Source organism: Ipomoea triloba, chromosome 9 (genome assembly GCF_003576645.1).
Source record: "Ipomoea triloba cultivar NCNSP0323 chromosome 9, ASM357664v1".
Taxonomy (NCBI): domain Eukaryota; kingdom Viridiplantae; phylum Streptophyta; class Magnoliopsida; order Solanales; family Convolvulaceae; genus Ipomoea; species Ipomoea triloba.
In genome coordinates, this window is record NC_044924.1 from 1,392,495 (window position 1) to 1,410,579 (window position 18,085).

Genomic DNA, 18,085 nt, shown 5'->3' on the forward strand with positions numbered 1-18,085 from the left:
TTTTTTTTTTTTTTTTTTTTTGTTTTGTTTTGTTTTTGTCACATACTATTTATACATACAAGTTAAACACCCACGAGATCGAACATTAACTCCACCGTTAAGAGACGTATGCATCTTTCCCAAATAGTTCAAATCATGTGACGTGAAGTGAAGGAAAGTCGAACCCCCAGTTCCTGATATTGATAGACAGCTACGAGGACGTACCTGAATCTCAATAATTGAGTATGGATGGAACCAGTTGAGTTCATTATATGGGAAACATGACCTGTGCTGCCAATTTTGTCACTTTCGATTTGTACAATAATTCTTGGGTTTCCTGGTACGCATCAATTGAGTCGTAGATAACTAACGTTGCTTAGCTTGCATCTTTTGGTTTTGCGGTTTTTACCAATCAAAGATAAACGACGTTTGGGCATAGCAGATCCACACAGTGCTCTCAAAACATATTATATACTTTTCTCCATCAATGGCTATAAAGCCCAACATAGATTTAGAAACAGAATATCAGCTCCAGCTAGCAATGTGCAGCAAAAAATATTTTAGAAACACAACCTCTCAAGCTAGATCCAACACTGAAAACTTAAATCTGCCCATGCCATTCACATTTGCTACTAAATACTAATCATATTATAATGGAAAAATACACCAGAGTAAAACATGATTCTCATATCTGAAGTTTCAATGCAATTTATCTATTTTATGTGATTTGCGAACTATTATACATGAACAATGAAGGCACATTTCTCATAGTAACTACGAATTTCTATTCTATCCAAAAATGAGAAAATTCTAAAAGTCAACACTATTCAAACACATGCCCAATATGTGCAAATATTTTTGTATATATTTGATAGAAAATGTAAGGGACTAATTTTGTCACTAGTAGTATACTCAAAGATTTAATTAATTTGATTAAATAATTATTTGATCTAAAATAGGAGTTAATTTAATACATAAATCATCTAAAACTTTTGCATTTATCATTTTTTTTTTTCAGTTTTCATCCGTTTTAAAAAATAATAATAAAATAAAAGAAAGGGAAATGCAAGCTTGACTAGACTGAGCCGATAGCCCAACACGGCAACACAACTAAGCTCCGGTCCGGTGAGACGGTGAACTGATTCGCTATGCAAACGCTACTTTTGCCGGCTGCTCGCTCCGGCGGCGCACTGCCCCCTTTACCGATGGTCTCACCGGTGGCGTCGAAACCCTCGCCGCTCAATCTTCTCCACCACCCCAAAAGTTCCCCACTTCGTCTCTCGTTAACACACACACCAACTGCCTTACAGACTCAACATTTGCTCTCCCCGCCGCATCTAACTCTCAATTACAGAAGGTTTACAGTCCTCGCCGCGACGAACGCTTATCCGAGCGACGATTCCGAGAAAGCGAAGCTCGCTCAGGTCTCCCTCCTTACTGCAAAGCCTGGTCCTTTTAAGTATACATATTATTTTTTATTTTTTTTGTTTTTGTTTTGTTAAATGTACGTAAATGCAAAATTTGCTTGTGCATTTGGAGGTAAATGTTTTGCCACTTGAATTTATTGAGCCCTAATTATGAATGTTTTCAACTATTAATTTTGTACTTAGGGTTTGAACTTGCGAGAAGAAGCATTGATAATGTTTAGATGCGATAGAACGCAATTTTTCTATTAATTTCACTAGTTTATGAACGATTAGTCTTTTTCCTGATTGTAATGAATTGTGTTGTATTAGATTGATTTGAAGCTGATTGGTTGAATTATCTATAGGTGGCTAAGAGATTGGAGAGTACTTCAAGGTATTTCAAGAAATTGGGAGGTTTTGGGTTTTGGGGGCAGCTGGTTTGCACAGTTGTTGCGGCTGGGATCCTCTCGTTATCTGCTGCTATTACCGGGAAGATCACATCACCCTTTACATTTTACTCGACTGCTGCTGGAATTGTTGCGGCTTTTGTTTCCGTTTTCTGGTCTTTCGGTTATCTTCGTTTGTCTGAGAAGCTTAAGAAAACAGCTAATGATCCTTCAAAGGTAAATCTCCTTTTCGATGAACACAATAACACATTACTTCAGTTGCATGTGGTGGCTTTTGAGCTGCAACTGCTTTTTGCCATTCTTTTACTCATTTGCACAAGTGCAAGAGATAAAGCTTATCATAGTAGTTATATCATGTTCATTATCTGGTCATTTGCACAATTGCAAGATGTATTATTTTACATGTAATAGCATAAAACTGTAATCTTGGAGCTTTTGATTAAAACCTGAATTTTTGCATTTCAAGAGATCTTTAACTCTGCACTTGAAATAACCTAGGTGAACCTCCTGAATCCATTTCAGACATGGCTTCTTGTCTCTGTTGTTTAATAGGAAAAAAAAGGTTGAGAACACATTGCATGCCAGCAAATGGGCAAATGAACCTCTGTTATTGACACATTCGTATACCACAGATATAAATCTTTACAAAACAGTGTTTTCAACTTAAACACCCGTCAATTATGTGACAAGCAGATGCGAGTCAGCGAGTCATTCTTTCATCTCTATAAATCAAATAAAGCAATCCTTAATTCCAGTCTAGTTAAGAAATTGGCTGTGGAATATATTTCCTCATTATGTCTATTCCCTGTGTTTTTATCTATTTCTGATTTCTCATTGCTGTTAATGATGTTTTCATGTGACGCTTGCCAGCAATACAATCAAAGCTCAAAATTTTGATCTAACAAAATTAGCTATATGTTGCATTGTTTGCTTGTGTTTTTAGGCTCCTCCTCGTGCAGATGTGGTGAAAAGCTTGAAAAATGGGATCGGGTTGAACCTTTTTGGAATGGGTGCCACTGTAATTGGCATGCAGGCCACAGTAGGTTTGTTGGTAGCCAAGGCCATTACCACCTCGGCTAACCCATATTATCAGGGTGGCAGTACCCCTTTGGTGGCACTCGACGTGTTTTTGGTACAGGTATTCTCCTCGTCATTGTTTTAACAACATTCCTATTATTATTATATTACGATAAATTTGCTCAACACTTTCTCTAATCTATCGTTCTCTTATTGTATTTACAGGCATCGGCAAACACTATACTCTCACACTTTATTGGGTTATTATTCTCGTTGTTACTCTTGCATTCAGTGACATTATCGCCAACAGAAGGCATCCCTGTTCCTAAGGTTGCATAAGTTGTTAAGATTGTAACATGGTGGTCAAGATTTGAAAATAACATTTTAGTTCCTTGAGCCATTTTGGTTGTATTTTCTTAGTCAGGTGTTGAGGTTCAGGTTTCTATCTTTTTCCAGTTTATAATGGCCTGTTACAGGCAAAATTCTGCCCAAAATTTTACCATATTTTTGACTTAGTTTCCAACAAAAGCCTGCACTTGATATATCAATTGATCTGAAAGCAAATAAAAAGCTGCAACTCTGTTTTGAACTATCCCCTGATTCTCATAGTATTTTCTTGAAACTACATGGTTGGTTGGAAGCAGATAAAGCAAACCAACAAGAGTTACACAATATAAAAGATGATGACAAATAACTTCAATCATCTCTCAGCTTCTTCATCATTATTCGACTCTCCATCATCGGAGGATTCTACTCTTTGCTGTTGTTCTTCTCCGCCTGCAGTTGGCTGGCTCTTCTTTTCCTTCTTCCTCTGCTTTTTCTTCTGGCGTTTCAAGCGTTTCTTGGCAGTGCGCTCCTCGGCAGCTTTCAATCTTTCTTCTCTTTTCGTGTTGAATTCTGCCATTTCTTTTCTTTTTTGGTAATCCGCATCCATCCTTGCAAGGCGATCTTGTTCTTTTCGCCTCATCTGCCGATACTGCAAAAAGGAAATACCTATAGAAGTTAAAATACTGAAACCTAAAATCAAGTCCCCTTAGTCTAATTATATAAATGTAAGACTTTTCATATGCGATCTCGAGACTAACTCCCCTTATAAGTAAACATACCAACTCCTCAAATCAAGTTCAATGGTTTGTGAGAGCAACCATATATGGATTAAAAGCTTCATCTTTTAGCAGTTAAAATACTGATACCTAAAATCAAGTCCCCTTAGTCTAATTATATAAACGTAAGACTTTTCATAAGCGATCTCGAGACTAACTCCCCTTATACGTAAACATACCAACTCCTCAAATCAAGAGCAACCATATATGGATTAAAAGCTTCATCTCCTACAGCTTACTAATCAGAAACCAAATGGTTTTCATACTAGGATGTTCACACATACTCACTCACTAAATGTGCAACAAAATACAGAGTATATATATTACACTCTTCTATGTGGATATATGGTTCATAAAGAGCAACCATATTTGGATTAAAAGCTTCATGTCCTACTCCTTACTAATAAGAAACCAAATGGTTTTCATACTAGGATGTTCACACACACAGACACACACTCACTAAAGGTGCAACAAAATACGGAGTATATATATACACTCTTCTATGTGGATATATGGTTCGTGAAAGCAACCATATGTGGATTAAAAGCTTCATCTCCTACTGCTTCTTACTAATCAGAAACCAAATGGTTTTCATACTAGGATGTTCACACACACACACACACACTAAAGGTGCAACAAATTCACAAAGGTAGGGCAGCTTTGCATGAAATGATAAAGATGGTATTAATGGGCAGGCTTAAAGATCTTCTAACAAAGAACATATACAAGACAATAGCCATAACTTCACCTACTCCATTACAAGGATTAACTTTGTACAATCATTTAAGTTTCTTTGGTTTAGACTTTGGTATAAACCAAAACAAGTAACTAACATAAACATTTCCACTTGCTCATGTGTCTCATCAACCTAACAATCTCGTTTCCTATCAAAATCCTTTGTTCTATCATCAAACCTTGAAGCTTCAACCCCTCACTAACAGTTTGCACTAGAACCTCCTAGCTACCACTCAACATTACTGACAACTTTTCATTAAACAACATGACAACAGTAAGCTACTTCATTGTCAGGCTGCTAGATAAAGGCTGCAAATCAATCCTACCTAAGATTTATCAACTCTCAACACAAGCTTATGAAACTTTAGCGATTAATATAACTCTAAGGATATCAGGATACCTGATGAAAGTCACCGGAGCCAGAACCGGCGGAGCTACCAGAAGTATTGCTAACACGGACGGGGACACATTCAATTATACGGCGGAGCTTAATTTCAAGGTCCTCCTCTTCAGGATTAGGTGCCGGCGGCGTGTATTCTACTAAAGCAGTGGAAGAAGACGTCGGAGGTCGCGGAGGAAGGCCTGCCACCGCCTTGTCCTCCATCGGAACCACCTGCAAGTCTCCGGCTGCTACAGCCGCCGATCTACCCGTCGATGACATCTCCGAAATCCTTCAACGAATTGAGCTCTCTGCAGAACTATTCCACCATAGAAGATGAACTGGAATTTAACCACCGCTGCTCTTTCTCCAAAATCTATACAAAACTTTGTTAGTGATGCCGGATTTCGACGCCGGATGACTAGGGTTTCGCCTGCAATCAATTTAAAAAATATAAAAATATTTTACACCGTATCTCTCTCCGGCTAAACGATCTCTTCTTGGACGAGTGGACTTTTAAAGTGTGGGCCATTACACATGACCCGAATAATACTTGGATCTGCAATAGCTTGTAAATTTTGGTGTATAAATTTGGGCCAGTCACAAGGAAAAGTAGCCAACTAGGTCTGTCATATGAGCTTGAATAGCTATCCATGGACTTTTTACACAGTTGTTATATCGTGGACCATGATCTAAAAACGACATAATTTCTTTAAGTGAAGAAATGATTATCGTCACATGTTAACGGAGCTCTGTAAATAAAATTACAATTTATCACAAATGCTATTGCCTCACATTTATTTTTATATTATCAAATGAAACTGTAGTTATATCAAAATAAACTGTAGTTGTGTTGAAAAGAAACTGCAGTGTATATAAAATGAAACTGAATAACAATTTCACATATTTGAGTGTATATTGTCCAATGAAATTGTTGTTATATTGAAGTGATACTGTAGTTGTGTTGAAAGGAAACTGCAGTGTATATAAAATGAAACTGATTAATAGTTTTACATATTTGAGTGTATAATGTTGAATGAAACTGTAGTTATATCGAAAAGAAAACTACAGTTGTGTTGAAAGGAAACTGCAGTGTATATAAAATGAAATTGAATATGTTACACTAATATAGATGTACTTTATTCCTAATGAAGCAGAAGAATGTCGCTTCTTTTCATTAAAATAAACAACACTATTTTGGTCCATGGTCCACAATATAATTTACGTTTTTTACAATAGTTATACCAGGGACCCGGGTCCACCTTACAATGTGGACCCATGTCCATTTACATATTGAATATTCACAATTTACATACTGAATGTTTATAATTTTAATTGTGAATATTTAGTATGTAAATTGTGAGCTCACTTATAAATAGTCAACATATAAATAGAATACCCTCGAGGAACACATTATAAAGCGTTGGATTATTACTCTCTAGCAATAAAAGTATTTATATTCCTTTTGCACGGTTATATTGAGCCCGATGACTAACTATCTTGTAATCATAAATGATAAAACTAACAAAAGTGAGTCACAAATTCTTACAAAGAGATATATCCCTCCAATATGATAGAGGTTTTTGCATGTCTGCATTTCTCCTGACAATTGGGTGGTCTTGTCATAAGAGACACTTTTGTTGGATTATTATTGGGGGTAAAAACTTAAAAGAAATTAAACAAGAAACTTACCAAAAATATATACCCATAAATAACAAATTTTACATCAAAATTTTTCATGAATTTCATGCAATTCAAGCAGCTTCATACATGACATGCACGTGCATCTTCCTTAACCAGAAAGGTTGATAAATAAATATAACAGTTAAAGTATCCAAATATAAATACTAGGTAAATAATATGATATTTCTTGCACGATAACATGAACTTTGCCCTCCAACTCCCTATAGATTACTCCGCCAACGTGTCTACCGCTATAAAACTGCACCGTTTCAGCTCTCACGGTCCACTACCCCTTCTCAAGAGCTCCGTCCGTCGCCTAAGCCACGCGCCATTCCCCGTCGTCGACGACAAATGGGCTCTACTAAAGACCTCGCCGGGCCGTCTCTCCCTCACGCCTTGCTCATCTCGTTCCCCGGGCAGGGCCACGTGAACCCGCTGCTCCGGCTGGGAAAGCGGCTGGCCAGCAAGGGCCTCCTCGTGACGTTCTCGGCGCCGGAGACGGTCGGGAGAGACATGAGAAAAGCCAACAGCAATATCTCCGGCGAGCCCACGCCGTACGGCGACGGCATGATACGGTTCGAGTTTTTCGACGACGAGTTCCCGCATTCCGAGAACGGCGACGACGTCGACTTTTATATTGATCATCTCAAGCGGGTCGGGTCCCGGAAAGTGGCGGAGATGGTGAAGGAGTATGAAAAGCAAGGCCGGCCGGTTTGCTGTTTGATTCATAATCCGTTTATTCCGTGGGTTTCTGACGTGGCGGAGAGCCTAGGGATTTCAAACGCCATGCTTTGGGTTCAATCTTGCGCTTCCTTTTCTTGTTATTACCATTATTATAATAAATCCCTTCCGTTTCCGTCGGAATCGGAACCGGAAACTGATGTTCAGTTGCCGTGTATGCCGTTGTTAAAGTACGATGAGATTCCTAGCTTCTTGCACCCCTCTAGTCCCTTGCCATTTCTGGCAAGGGCCATTTTAGGTCAATTTAAGAACTTATCAAAACCCTTTTGTATACTCATGGACACTTTCCAAGAGCTGGAAGGAGAAGTTCTTGAATATATGTGTAAATTCTGTCCTATAAGGACGGTGGGCCCACTCTTCAAAGACCCCGAAAAACTCGCGGGGTCTTCCGAAGTTCGCGGGGATTTCGTTAAAGTCGACGACTGCATCGAGTGGCTCGACTCCAAGCCGCCGGCTTCCGTGGTGTACATATCCTTCGGGAGCATTGCGGTTTTGAAACAGGAACAGGTGGACGAGATAGCGGAAGGGCTGTTGAGCTCCGGCTTGAACTTCCTGTGGTCCATGAAGCCGCCGAGCAACTGGGCGGCGTTCAAGCCGGCGGTTCTTCCGGACGGGTTCCTGGAGCGAGCCGGGGAGAGAGGGCGAGTGGTGCAATGGTGCCCGCAAGAGCGCGTGCTGGCCCACCCTTCAGTCGCCTGTTTCGTGACGCATTGCGGGTGGAATTCCTCAATGGAAGCCCTCACCATCGGGACGCCCACCATAGCGTTCCCGCAATGGGGCGATCAAGTCACCAACGCAAAATACTCAGTAGATGTTTTCAAGACGGGACTCAGACTATGCAGAGGTGAAGCCGAAGACAGGCTAATCCCGAGAGAAGAGATAGAGAAGTGCTTGGTGGAAGCGACGAGTGGCCCAACGGCGGCGAAGATTAGAGAGAATGCATCCAAGTGGAAGAAGAAAGCCGAGGAAGCCGTGGAAGACGGCGGCTCATCCGACCGCAACATGCAACGGTTTGTAAACGAAATTCTTCACCGTCCGAGCAACGGTAAAGTTGAAAAGCATCTTTCCAACGGCAAGTAATTTAAGCAGCATTGTAGGATCGTCTGCAGATTACTATATTATTTACAAAAATTATTTTGGTGAAATTTCAAGTATTAATCCTTAAAATTAAATAAAATTTGCCACTGTTTTTTTTCTACTTCTAAACTTGGAATAATAATGTAACTATTTTTTCTGTGACAGATTTATTCTCCGAGAATTTATGTATTATTTTCATTTTCTTTTAAATAATATGGCACACCGCACACCCCAGTCATTTTTTGATGCATTTAAGAGGTTGAATATTAAACCTATGACATTATAATCTAAAGTCACAAGATAGCATTCAACTACCATACAAAATCTTAGACCATTTGAGTGTATGCATGGCATGTAATATTGGGTGCGAAACTGTTCAAGATTTGAGTTTGTTAAGAGACATTAATTAAACTTCTCTCCATGCAGCATTTAGTGTCAAGTTCCGCAAAACTGTTGCATTAAACTTCTATACTTTGTAGTACAACAAAATCAGAGATTATAAACAATTCAACTTGAATGTACATTAGTACCGCAATAATAAAGTTATAAAGCTACCAAACGTCGTCAAAGGTAACAACATATTTTTCGTAGTGAAATACTATACAAATAATACCAATAATATTTCTTGCACGATACATCATACATAAACTTAATTTGCTTGCCTGCTTCCTATAGATTATTAGTTTATTACTCCACACCCACCACAATTAAATAAATAAATAAAACCGGCTATCAACAACTCCAGCGGTATGCATGATCCATGAAGCCTTTCAATCGATCAATAATGGGCTTTCTCACTCTCTCGCTCCCACTTTGAGCGTACGTATATAAAATATAATACATATTTCAATTATTAATTTAAAATTTTAATTAAACAAAAAACACAATATTTAATTTGATTTCAAAATATTACACAAAAAATCATGAATTTAAGTTGAACCATATCTTAAGTGGAGCCGTGAGATCATATTAAACATATAATCAGGGCCGATTTTTTTATTTGCGTGACCCTGTACTGGTAAATAAGTGAGAAACTATCAAAGTATAAATAAACTGCTAATTGAAGAAAAATTGCAAAGAAAAAAAATGCAAAAAAGTTGAAACAAATTCAAATTTTATTTATTATGAACAAAATTTTAAACATAATGCAAACTACAAATATTTTATTTAATAAGTTTATTTAAACATAACACATGTAAAACATAACCAGGGCTAGACTAGGGTGCCCCAAAATTTTGGAGCCTGTGCTATTACCCATCTTGCACGCCTTAAAATCCTCCCTCGCATATAATATACATAATATAACATCCATTTGATATGAGATCCTAGCACACATGTTACATACTTACATTTTAATAACTTTTTAAAATATTTATTAAAAAGTATATTTTGTTTAAAAAGTATTTAGTGTCTGTAAAATTATCGTGCACAAGATTTTATGGATGTACAGAATTAGGTAGTGGTGACTAACAGCAAGCATACGATTGTATTTTTATAAGTTTAACGTGATTTGCATGTCCCTAATTAAGTTTACAACTTACAATGGATTATTAATTAATTAGAGTTACGCATGATATACCCCGATTTATAGTATTCATCATAGTCAACACCATTTCCCACAACATTTTTGGTGCAAAACGTTATTTGCGTCAAGTTGCATTTTCTATTCTCTTCTTTTCCTTTTGAAAGAATGGCGAATAAACTACTTAGTTTGATATATAAATATGATATTTGTAATCTTAAATGATATATTATCACAAGTAATAAAAAATTATTTCGCTTCTGTAGATGTATGCATATTGTTGGACCATGGTAAAATTTTGTGTGAGACCGTCTTACGGATTCTTGTCTGTGACACAGGTTCGGTCGTAATATTTATACTAGAAAATGTAATATTAATAAGGAATAAAATGTTTATTACTTATATTAGGATCGGATCGGAAAATTAATACTTTTACATTTTGATTTAAAACTATTACATTTTTCCTCAAAAGTATTACATTTTTCCTTATAAGTAACAAACACCTGTCAGCATTACTTATAAAGGAAAATGTAATACTTTTATACAATGTAAAAGCATGTTGTACATCTTCAAAAGTATTACATTTTCCCTTATAAATAAGAAATATTTTTATTATTAATTAGTCTTACATTTTTCAATATAAATATTTCATTTTCATATTGATCCGGCACAACATGTCTCACGGATAAGGATCAGTGATACGGTCTCACACAAGTGTGACCCCCCGAATCATATAAATTACATGTCCTTTCAGTATGTAAACGGACATAAGGTAGACACGGGTTCATAGTATAATTATTGTAAAGATAATATTATTTGATATACTACCAAATAATATATATTCAATACATAAATAATGTAGATCAATATATTAAAGTAGGTACATTTATTCATGGTCTACATCGCGTTAATATATTACAATGTGGAACAATATAATTTGCATGTAAATACTGGACTCAGAAGTTGGCCCATTACCACAACTAGTTGGGTCTAGACAAATAATTGGCCTTTGTCGCTCTGTCCAAGCAAAGTGTTATCTGGCCACAATCGTCGACCTTTCGATATTGAACGATATCCGGTTTCTATGATTATGTTTATACTTTGTAAAACAAATAAAAATAATAATTAATTAATTATACTTTTGGTGCTTTAATTGGCAACCATTATTGCATGGACCATGGTCTACACAGCTATGTGGACCAAAAATAAAAAGTACATTATTTTTGTACTGAAGGTACATTATTTTTTATACTGTAGATACATTATTTTAAGGTATATTATTTTTGTACTGAAGGTATATTATTTGATATATACTGTCAAATAATGTACCTACAGTACAAAAATAATGTATCTTCATTATAAAAATAATGTACTTTTTATTTTTGGTCCACACAGCTATGTGGGCCATCGTCCATGCAATAATTTGCCTTTAATTGGTGTTTTTTATATAATTTAATTCTTTTTTTTTAAATATAAATATAATCACTTTACTAACGAAAGTCACACAAAATGTTTGGAATGAAATTTTTTTTTTTCAGGTCACGAGGTATCCTGAGCAGACCCTAACTGTAGAGACATCTTTAAGCCAGTACTATACTCAAGCTCACGGTTGCAAAAATCCCCACCTAGTAGGCGTTAGGCACTCCTAGACCGAGGCGAATTGCTCTCTAGGCGTCCGCATAGCGCCTAACTCGGCCGAATTTGGCCGAGTTAACTTGCTCTACTCGGCAGAGTTAGCCGAGTTAAATCGAGTGAGTCGGGCTTGCTAATTTTATTATTATTTTTATATTTATTTAAATTTATTTATTTATATAAGACTATAAGTAAGAGAAGTAAGATATATATATATATATATATATATATATATATATATATATATATATATATATATAATATATGACATATACCGACACACATGAATTTTTTTTTTATAGGTCGCCGCCTTGAACTGTCTAGGCGTCGCATAGACCGCTTAGGCGCTAGTCTAACACCCGACTAGCGTCTACTGCAACCGTGCAGTCAAACTAATTCTCATTCGCTTAGTGTAATTGGTTCAATTGCACACTTTTTAAATTTGATTATCCAATTACACAAAGACACTTTTTCCTAGTGATAAATAGGAGTAATAAATGGTGATCATTTACTCTTCCTCCTGATGGGTGAATGTTAGGCGGGAATGTGAGTTTTTAATGGGAGAGTACAAACACAAACAGCAAAAACAAATTAAGAAGGCCAAGTGGAAGACATGCCAAAGCCTCATGTCTGTCACTTTTAACTTTCAAGTAAAAAAAATAAAATAAAAAGCATCATCATCTTCATCATCATCCCCAGACTCCATGACAAGAAAGCTTGCGTTTTGCATTGTATCTTCCCAAAACGATTACATTTCCCAATCAAGTTTCAATTTACACCCACCCACCCACTCAGAAATCCCTCCAAACTACCATGTATCCACTGCCTATTCTAGATCTGTCATCATCATTTCGCTACTGACACTAATTACTCTGATCCTAGCTAGAGACTGCATATATGCGGTGCTTCAAAAACAAAAGAAATGGCAGATTAATTAAAGGTGGGGTTTTATTTTTTATTTTTTTGGTTTTAGTTGAGAGTTGAGTGCGGTGGCGGGTTGGGTTCGGAGACCGAGATGGCCGCCGCCGCCACCGGTGACCAGAAATCTGCGCCGTTGGAATGAGCCACATGCAAGGTAAGGTCTACTGGGACAAGACACAGCCCCCTGCTCCTCATGTCCGGCGTGTTCCCGCCGCCGGATTCCATGGCTTCTCTGCCGCCGTGACGGTGGCGTTGGGTGGAGGAAGGCGGCGGATTCAGATACGGAGAGCATAGCACGTTAACTTGTTCCTGCAGAAACCTTATATAGCCCATGGCTTCATGCAGCACAGACGCCGTATCTCCCTGCAATCAATTCATTAAAAAATATCAGAAATCATAGTGATTATTTGAGAGTGCTAAACAATAAATCTCACATTATAACCCTAAATAAATGATCATAAAGAGATAAATCATTAATATCTTGTTGGCTCAAACAGATAAACTAGTCATAACTAATCAGTCCAACTCAAACAAAAAGTGAAAATAAAAGTGAAAAGAATTTACAGAAATTAACCTTTCCAAAGGGTGAAACGAGCTGCTGCAGGGCTGCAATTCTGTCGCCGAGCTTCTCTTTCTTGCCCTGCAAATCCATCATTAATTTTCGTCAAAATTTACATTAATCCCACCTAATTATATGTAAATAAGCATGCAGATAGAGAACCTCTGACCTTTGCATGGGTTGTCCCTTTCGGATTTTCTGGCTTGTTCTTCTTTCCGTTTCCCTGATTTGCGGGTTTTCCCCTTTCTTGATCTGAATCCTTATTATCCGCCGCCCCATTATTTCGCTTTCTCTTCACAAAAAAATAAATGATTATATTAAAACCCAGAGTTTAAAAACAATAATTATATATTGAAATCAACCCAACATGTAGCTCAAGTGACAAGTGAGCTCTCTCTCTGAAAGACAATTTCGTGTCAATTCCCAAAAAAAAAATAATAAAAAAAATTGAAGATATCGAAACAAACGTACATTAACGTTGGACTTGTGGTTTCTAGTGGTGGTTACTGAGGATGCCGACGAAGAATCTCCTTCGCTGCATGTCACCTTTCCGGAACGCAAATCACGGCATTCTTTGGTACCAAAACACAGCATTTGGGGGGAGTTGCCGGCGCCGGAGGACATAAACGACGACGAACTGAAATTCAGGCACCCATCGGAGTCTGTTCCGAGACTGACAACATCGTCGTCTCCGAACAGTAGCTGCGAGTAGGACCCAGCTCCTCCCAGAGGGTCATCGTCCGCCATTGGGGGGGGGGGNATCATCTTCATCATCATCCCCAGACTCCATGACAAGAAAGCTTGCGTTTTGCATTGTATCTTCCCAAAACGATTACATTTCCCAATCAAGTTTCAATTTACACCCACCCACCCACTCAGAAATCCCTCCAAACTACCATGTATCCACTGCCTATTCTAGATCTGTCATCATCATTTCGCTACTGACACTAATTACTCTGATCCTAGCTAGAGACTGCATATATGCGGTGCTTCAAAAACAAAAGAAATGGCAGATTAATTAAAGGTGGGGTTTTATTTTTTATTTTTTTGGTTTTAGTTGAGAGTTGAGTGCGGTGGCGGGTTGGGTTCGGAGACCGAGATGGCCGCCGCCGCCACCGGTGACCAGAAATCTGCGCCGTTGGAATGAGCCACATGCAAGGTAAGGTCTACTGGGACAAGACACAGCCCCCTGCTCCTCATGTCCGGCGTGTTCCCGCCGCCGGATTCCATGGCTTCTCTGCCGCCGTGACGGTGGCGTTGGGTGGAGGAAGGCGGCGGATTCAGATACGGAGAGCATAGCACGTTAACTTGTTCCTGCAGAAACCTTATATAGCCCATGGCTTCATGCAGCACAGACGCCGTATCTCCCTGCAATCAATTCATTAAAAAATATCAGAAATCATAGTGATTATTTGAGAGTGCTAAACAATAAATCTCACATTATAACCCTAAATAAATGATCATAAAGAGATAAATCATTAATATCTTGTTGGCTCAAACAGATAAACTAGTCATAACTAATCAGTCCAACTCAAACAAAAAGTGAAAATAAAAGTGAAAAGAATTTACAGAAATTAACCTTTCCAAAGGGTGAAACGAGCTGCTGCAGGGCTGCAATTCTGTCGCCGAGCTTCTCTTTCTTGCCCTGCAAATCCATCATTAATTTTCGTCAAAATTTACATTAATCCCACCTAATTATATGTAAATAAGCATGCAGATAGAGAACCTCTGACCTTTGCATGGGTTGTCCCTTTCGGATTTTCTGGCTTGTTCTTCTTTCCGTTTCCCTGATTTGCGGGTTTTCCCCTTTCTTGATCTGAATCCTTATTATCCGCCGCCCCATTATTTCGCTTTCTCTTCACAAAAAAATAAATGATTATATTAAAACCCAGAGTTTAAAAACAATAATTATATATTGAAATCAACCCAACATGTAGCTCAAGTGACAAGTGAGCTCTCTCTCTGAAAGACAATTTCGTGTCAATTCCCAAAAAAAAAATAATAAAAAAAATTGAAGATATCGAAACAAACGTACATTAACGTTGGACTTGTGGTTTCTAGTGGTGGTTACTGAGGATGCCGACGAAGAATCTCCTTCGCTGCATGTCACCTTTCCGGAACGCAAATCACGGCATTCTTTGGTACCAAAACACAGCATTTGGGGGGAGTTGCCGGCGCCGGAGGACATAAACGACGACGAACTGAAATTCAGGCACCCATCGGAGTCTGTTCCGAGACTGACAACATCGTCGTCTCCGAACAGTAGCTGCGAGTAGGACCCAGCTCCTCCCAGAGGGTCATCGTCCGCCATTGGGGGGGGGGGNGGAGAAAACGACGGAAGCTTCTTCGTTTTGAGGTTTTAAGGTTGAAACCTAAAGATATATATGTAAGCGATTTGCTAATGTTTTTTTCTTTGCGTTCTGTATTTTTTCACTCTTGTCTCTCTGATCTGAATTTATAGAAGTACAAGTGCATAGAAAAGAACAAAGAATTGTGTGTGTAAAACTGTGAGAGAGACTAGAGAGGCGTTACAGCCGTTGCATTTCTAGGAACTTTGATTTTATCGTCTGGTCTGGTCTTCTCAGTCAAACTCGACTTTGCCCGAGAAAACCGTGCCTCCTTTCCCCCACTGCCCCCGCCCATACCCTTATTAGGGCATCTATACAACTATAATGATACTTATACCATGGACTCGGTCCACCTTATATATTAAATATTCACAATTTACTTATTGCGTTAACACCCTTACTATGGCAATTCACTTCCAAAATTTTGTAACGCACAAAGTTTTCTATAATTGATTGTTATAATAATTATTAATTGGGTGTTTGACAACGAGACTATATCGATAAATGTTAAGATGATTTATAATTTCTTTTTAGATTCGAGTGAGCCAGCTGGATGTATTCATTAAGCGAACGTTTTGAATTCAACAGTCCTACCTTATTTCATTTCAACTTTTTATAATGGAAAAACGACTCTCGGAATTAGTTTCTACATTAATTAATTTGATGTTTGACAGTAATATTACAACAATAAATGTTAAAATGGCACATAATTTCTTTCATATTCGATCATGCCAACTGGATGCATGAGTGTAGTACGATTTTAACACCCTACTGTATCCCCTATCATGATACGAGGATTAGTTTGAGTATAATACGAGTTTAAAAATACCTCCTACAATTAGGACCCGCTCAGAACATCTCATGATCTAATCTAATTTATTTTTTTTTTGCTAAATTACATTATTCGGTATAGTTTGAGGGTTTTAATTTTATTGGTTTATTTATTTTGCAACTGAGTTTGTCTATTGTCATGATTTATTATTATTATTATTATTATTAAAACAACTTTTTGTTTTTTTTTTTTAAGGAAAAACGATCAAAATATATTAAATAAGATGTTCAATACATGCAGGAATTGAAGTTAACCAAACTAAAGAACCAGCTTGAGAATGGACCGCCCTAGCTAATGCATGAGCTAGCTTGTTCGCTGATCTAGGTAAAAACTTAATAGACACCACTTCAAAGTGTCGACGATAATCCCGTCATTCACTAATCACTTTTTGTTCTTTATTTGGGCGTGAATTTGCGAAACCTGGCTGACAAGGACGTTGAAAATGGGAGCTGAACATACACGTGGGGGAGAATGGGAGTACGTAAGATTTCCGCAGACTGACTGATAAAAAGACAATCTAACTTCCATCTGTTCTTCCAATAAAGTTTAATTATCATATTAATTTATTGACCAGAAATTTATCACCCAAAATCAAATGCCTAATTCCCATAGTACTGAATCATATTAACAGACATCTTTGCCTCCTTTCGATGCTGTGTTTTTCGAGCCCAAGAACACCTTGTCCCTACCTCAGTCCTTCCCAAATCCTCCATGCTCACTATGAATGAAATTTATCTTGTCTATCAATTGAATAATGAAATAATTTTTGTATCGAAAAAACGAAGTTTTAACAATTTATGTAGAGGACAAAAGATTTGGGCAAGTTTCAATATCAAAGTTTCATTTTATTCTTTAAATTTAGAGATGCCATAAGAACAATTCTTGAGAGGAGGAAGCAAAGCAAAATAACAACAGACATTGTTGCAGAAATGAGTTGCCCAAACCATAGAAAAGTATGTAGTGAGACTGTGGGGATGCAAAATTAGTGTCAACTTATTAACCTTTGTGAGGAAAACAAGAGTAAACTCCTAACCAGCCTCTTTGGGGAATATCAGCAAACAGTTTGTGGGCATAACTAAAACAATCACGCAGAACAGATCTCCTTCAGCAGCCTCTTTGGGGAATATCGGCAAACAGTTTAGGGGCACAACTAAAACAATCAAGCAGAACAGATCTCCTTCAGCCTATTCGCCGCCGATTGGTCCACCGAATACTGGAATCGCCGAAATCCAAAATTGGTAACACAAAACAAAAGGCATCACAATTCACAACCAAAACGCATGACAAACACCTAAATATCTAATGAATTAATACGAATACTGTCAAAGAACAGCAAGGATGGGAGTATTCTCACCTTCTTCAAGATCCAGATGGAATGATTGTACGTGCGTTGAAGCAGTTCGTGGAGAGAGACTGAATCATTGGCGTCGATTTCTCTGTAATTGACGAAGTTCTCTCGAACGTATTTGGCATAGTAAGGCCTTGTGTCTTCTGGGAGTCGCTTCACCAGCCTGAGCACCTCCTTGTACGCCATTAACGCTTTCTTCATTTCTCTATAACTCACCATCTACTAGATTGGTAATACGTCCCAGTTAACACTGCATCTTCCCGCGCATTTTATGATCTCTCTGCCTTATAAATTTATTTATTAAGGTAGAGAAAAAAAAAGAGCTAAATAAGTTTTTCAATTATTTAGAAAAAAAAAAATTATCTTACAAAATATTTCATATTAACTTTCAAAGTC

General features: G+C 37.7%; 8 protein-coding genes across 8 annotated transcripts; 2 read left to right on the top strand and 6 right to left on the bottom strand.

The window, feature by feature from the left end:
• Positions 1 to 1,035: 1,035 nt before the first annotated feature.
• On the top strand, positions 1,036 to 3,303 carry LOC116030338 (protein TIC 21, chloroplastic-like). Its single transcript, XM_031272565.1, has 4 exons — positions 1,036 to 1,403; positions 1,751 to 2,008; positions 2,736 to 2,930; positions 3,035 to 3,303. The coding sequence occupies exons 1-4, from the start codon at positions 1,128 to 1,130 to the stop codon at positions 3,146 to 3,148; spliced, it is 843 nt and encodes a 280-aa protein (XP_031128425.1). The 5' UTR covers positions 1,036 to 1,127; the 3' UTR covers positions 3,149 to 3,303.
• Positions 3,304 to 3,363: 60 nt separating this feature from the next.
• On the bottom strand, positions 3,364 to 5,523 carry LOC116030339 (PRKR-interacting protein 1). The gene is made up of 2 exons (XM_031272566.1): positions 5,048 to 5,523; positions 3,364 to 3,785 (listed from the first exon to the last, which is right to left on the bottom strand). Exons 1-2 carry the CDS (start codon positions 5,306 to 5,308, stop codon positions 3,510 to 3,512), a joined length of 537 nt encoding a protein of 178 aa, XP_031128426.1. The 5' UTR covers positions 5,309 to 5,523; the 3' UTR covers positions 3,364 to 3,509.
• Positions 5,524 to 7,012: 1,489 nt separating this feature from the next.
• On the top strand, positions 7,013 to 8,691 carry LOC116028834 (gallate 1-beta-glucosyltransferase-like). The gene has a single exon (XM_031270662.1). The coding sequence runs from the start codon at positions 7,061 to 7,063 to the stop codon at positions 8,528 to 8,530; it is 1,470 nt and encodes a 489-aa protein (XP_031126522.1). The 5' UTR covers positions 7,013 to 7,060; the 3' UTR covers positions 8,531 to 8,691.
• A 3,893-nt stretch (positions 8,692 to 12,584) lies between these two features.
• On the bottom strand, positions 12,585 to 13,254 carry LOC116029019 (transcription factor bHLH113-like). The gene is made up of 2 exons (XM_031270888.1): positions 13,177 to 13,254; positions 12,585 to 12,965 (listed from the first exon to the last, which is right to left on the bottom strand). Exons 1-2 carry the CDS (start codon positions 13,252 to 13,254, stop codon positions 12,651 to 12,653), a joined length of 393 nt encoding a protein of 130 aa, XP_031126748.1. The 3' UTR covers positions 12,585 to 12,650.
• A 34-nt stretch (positions 13,255 to 13,288) lies between these two features.
• Positions 13,289 to 13,908, bottom strand: LOC116029021. Its single transcript, XM_031270889.1, has 2 exons — positions 13,633 to 13,908; positions 13,289 to 13,453 (listed from the first exon to the last, which is right to left on the bottom strand). The coding sequence occupies exons 1-2, from the start codon at positions 13,906 to 13,908 to the stop codon at positions 13,289 to 13,291; spliced, it is 441 nt and encodes a 146-aa protein (XP_031126749.1).
• A 240-nt stretch (positions 13,909 to 14,148) lies between these two features.
• Positions 14,149 to 14,818, bottom strand: LOC116029023 (transcription factor bHLH113-like). The gene is made up of 2 exons (XM_031270890.1): positions 14,741 to 14,818; positions 14,149 to 14,529 (listed from the first exon to the last, which is right to left on the bottom strand). The coding sequence occupies exons 1-2, from the start codon at positions 14,816 to 14,818 to the stop codon at positions 14,215 to 14,217; spliced, it is 393 nt and encodes a 130-aa protein (XP_031126750.1). The 3' UTR covers positions 14,149 to 14,214.
• A 34-nt stretch (positions 14,819 to 14,852) lies between these two features.
• On the bottom strand, positions 14,853 to 15,472 carry LOC116029024. Its single transcript, XM_031270891.1, has 2 exons — positions 15,197 to 15,472; positions 14,853 to 15,017 (listed from the first exon to the last, which is right to left on the bottom strand). Exons 1-2 carry the CDS (start codon positions 15,470 to 15,472, stop codon positions 14,853 to 14,855), a joined length of 441 nt encoding a protein of 146 aa, XP_031126751.1.
• A 1,683-nt stretch (positions 15,473 to 17,155) lies between these two features.
• Positions 17,156 to 17,956, bottom strand: LOC116030611 (LYR motif-containing protein At3g19508). The gene is made up of 2 exons (XM_031272915.1): positions 17,696 to 17,956; positions 17,156 to 17,554 (listed from the first exon to the last, which is right to left on the bottom strand). Exons 1-2 carry the CDS (start codon positions 17,906 to 17,908, stop codon positions 17,501 to 17,503), a joined length of 267 nt encoding a protein of 88 aa, XP_031128775.1. The 5' UTR covers positions 17,909 to 17,956; the 3' UTR covers positions 17,156 to 17,500.
• Between the last annotated feature and the right edge of the window lie 129 nt (positions 17,957 to 18,085).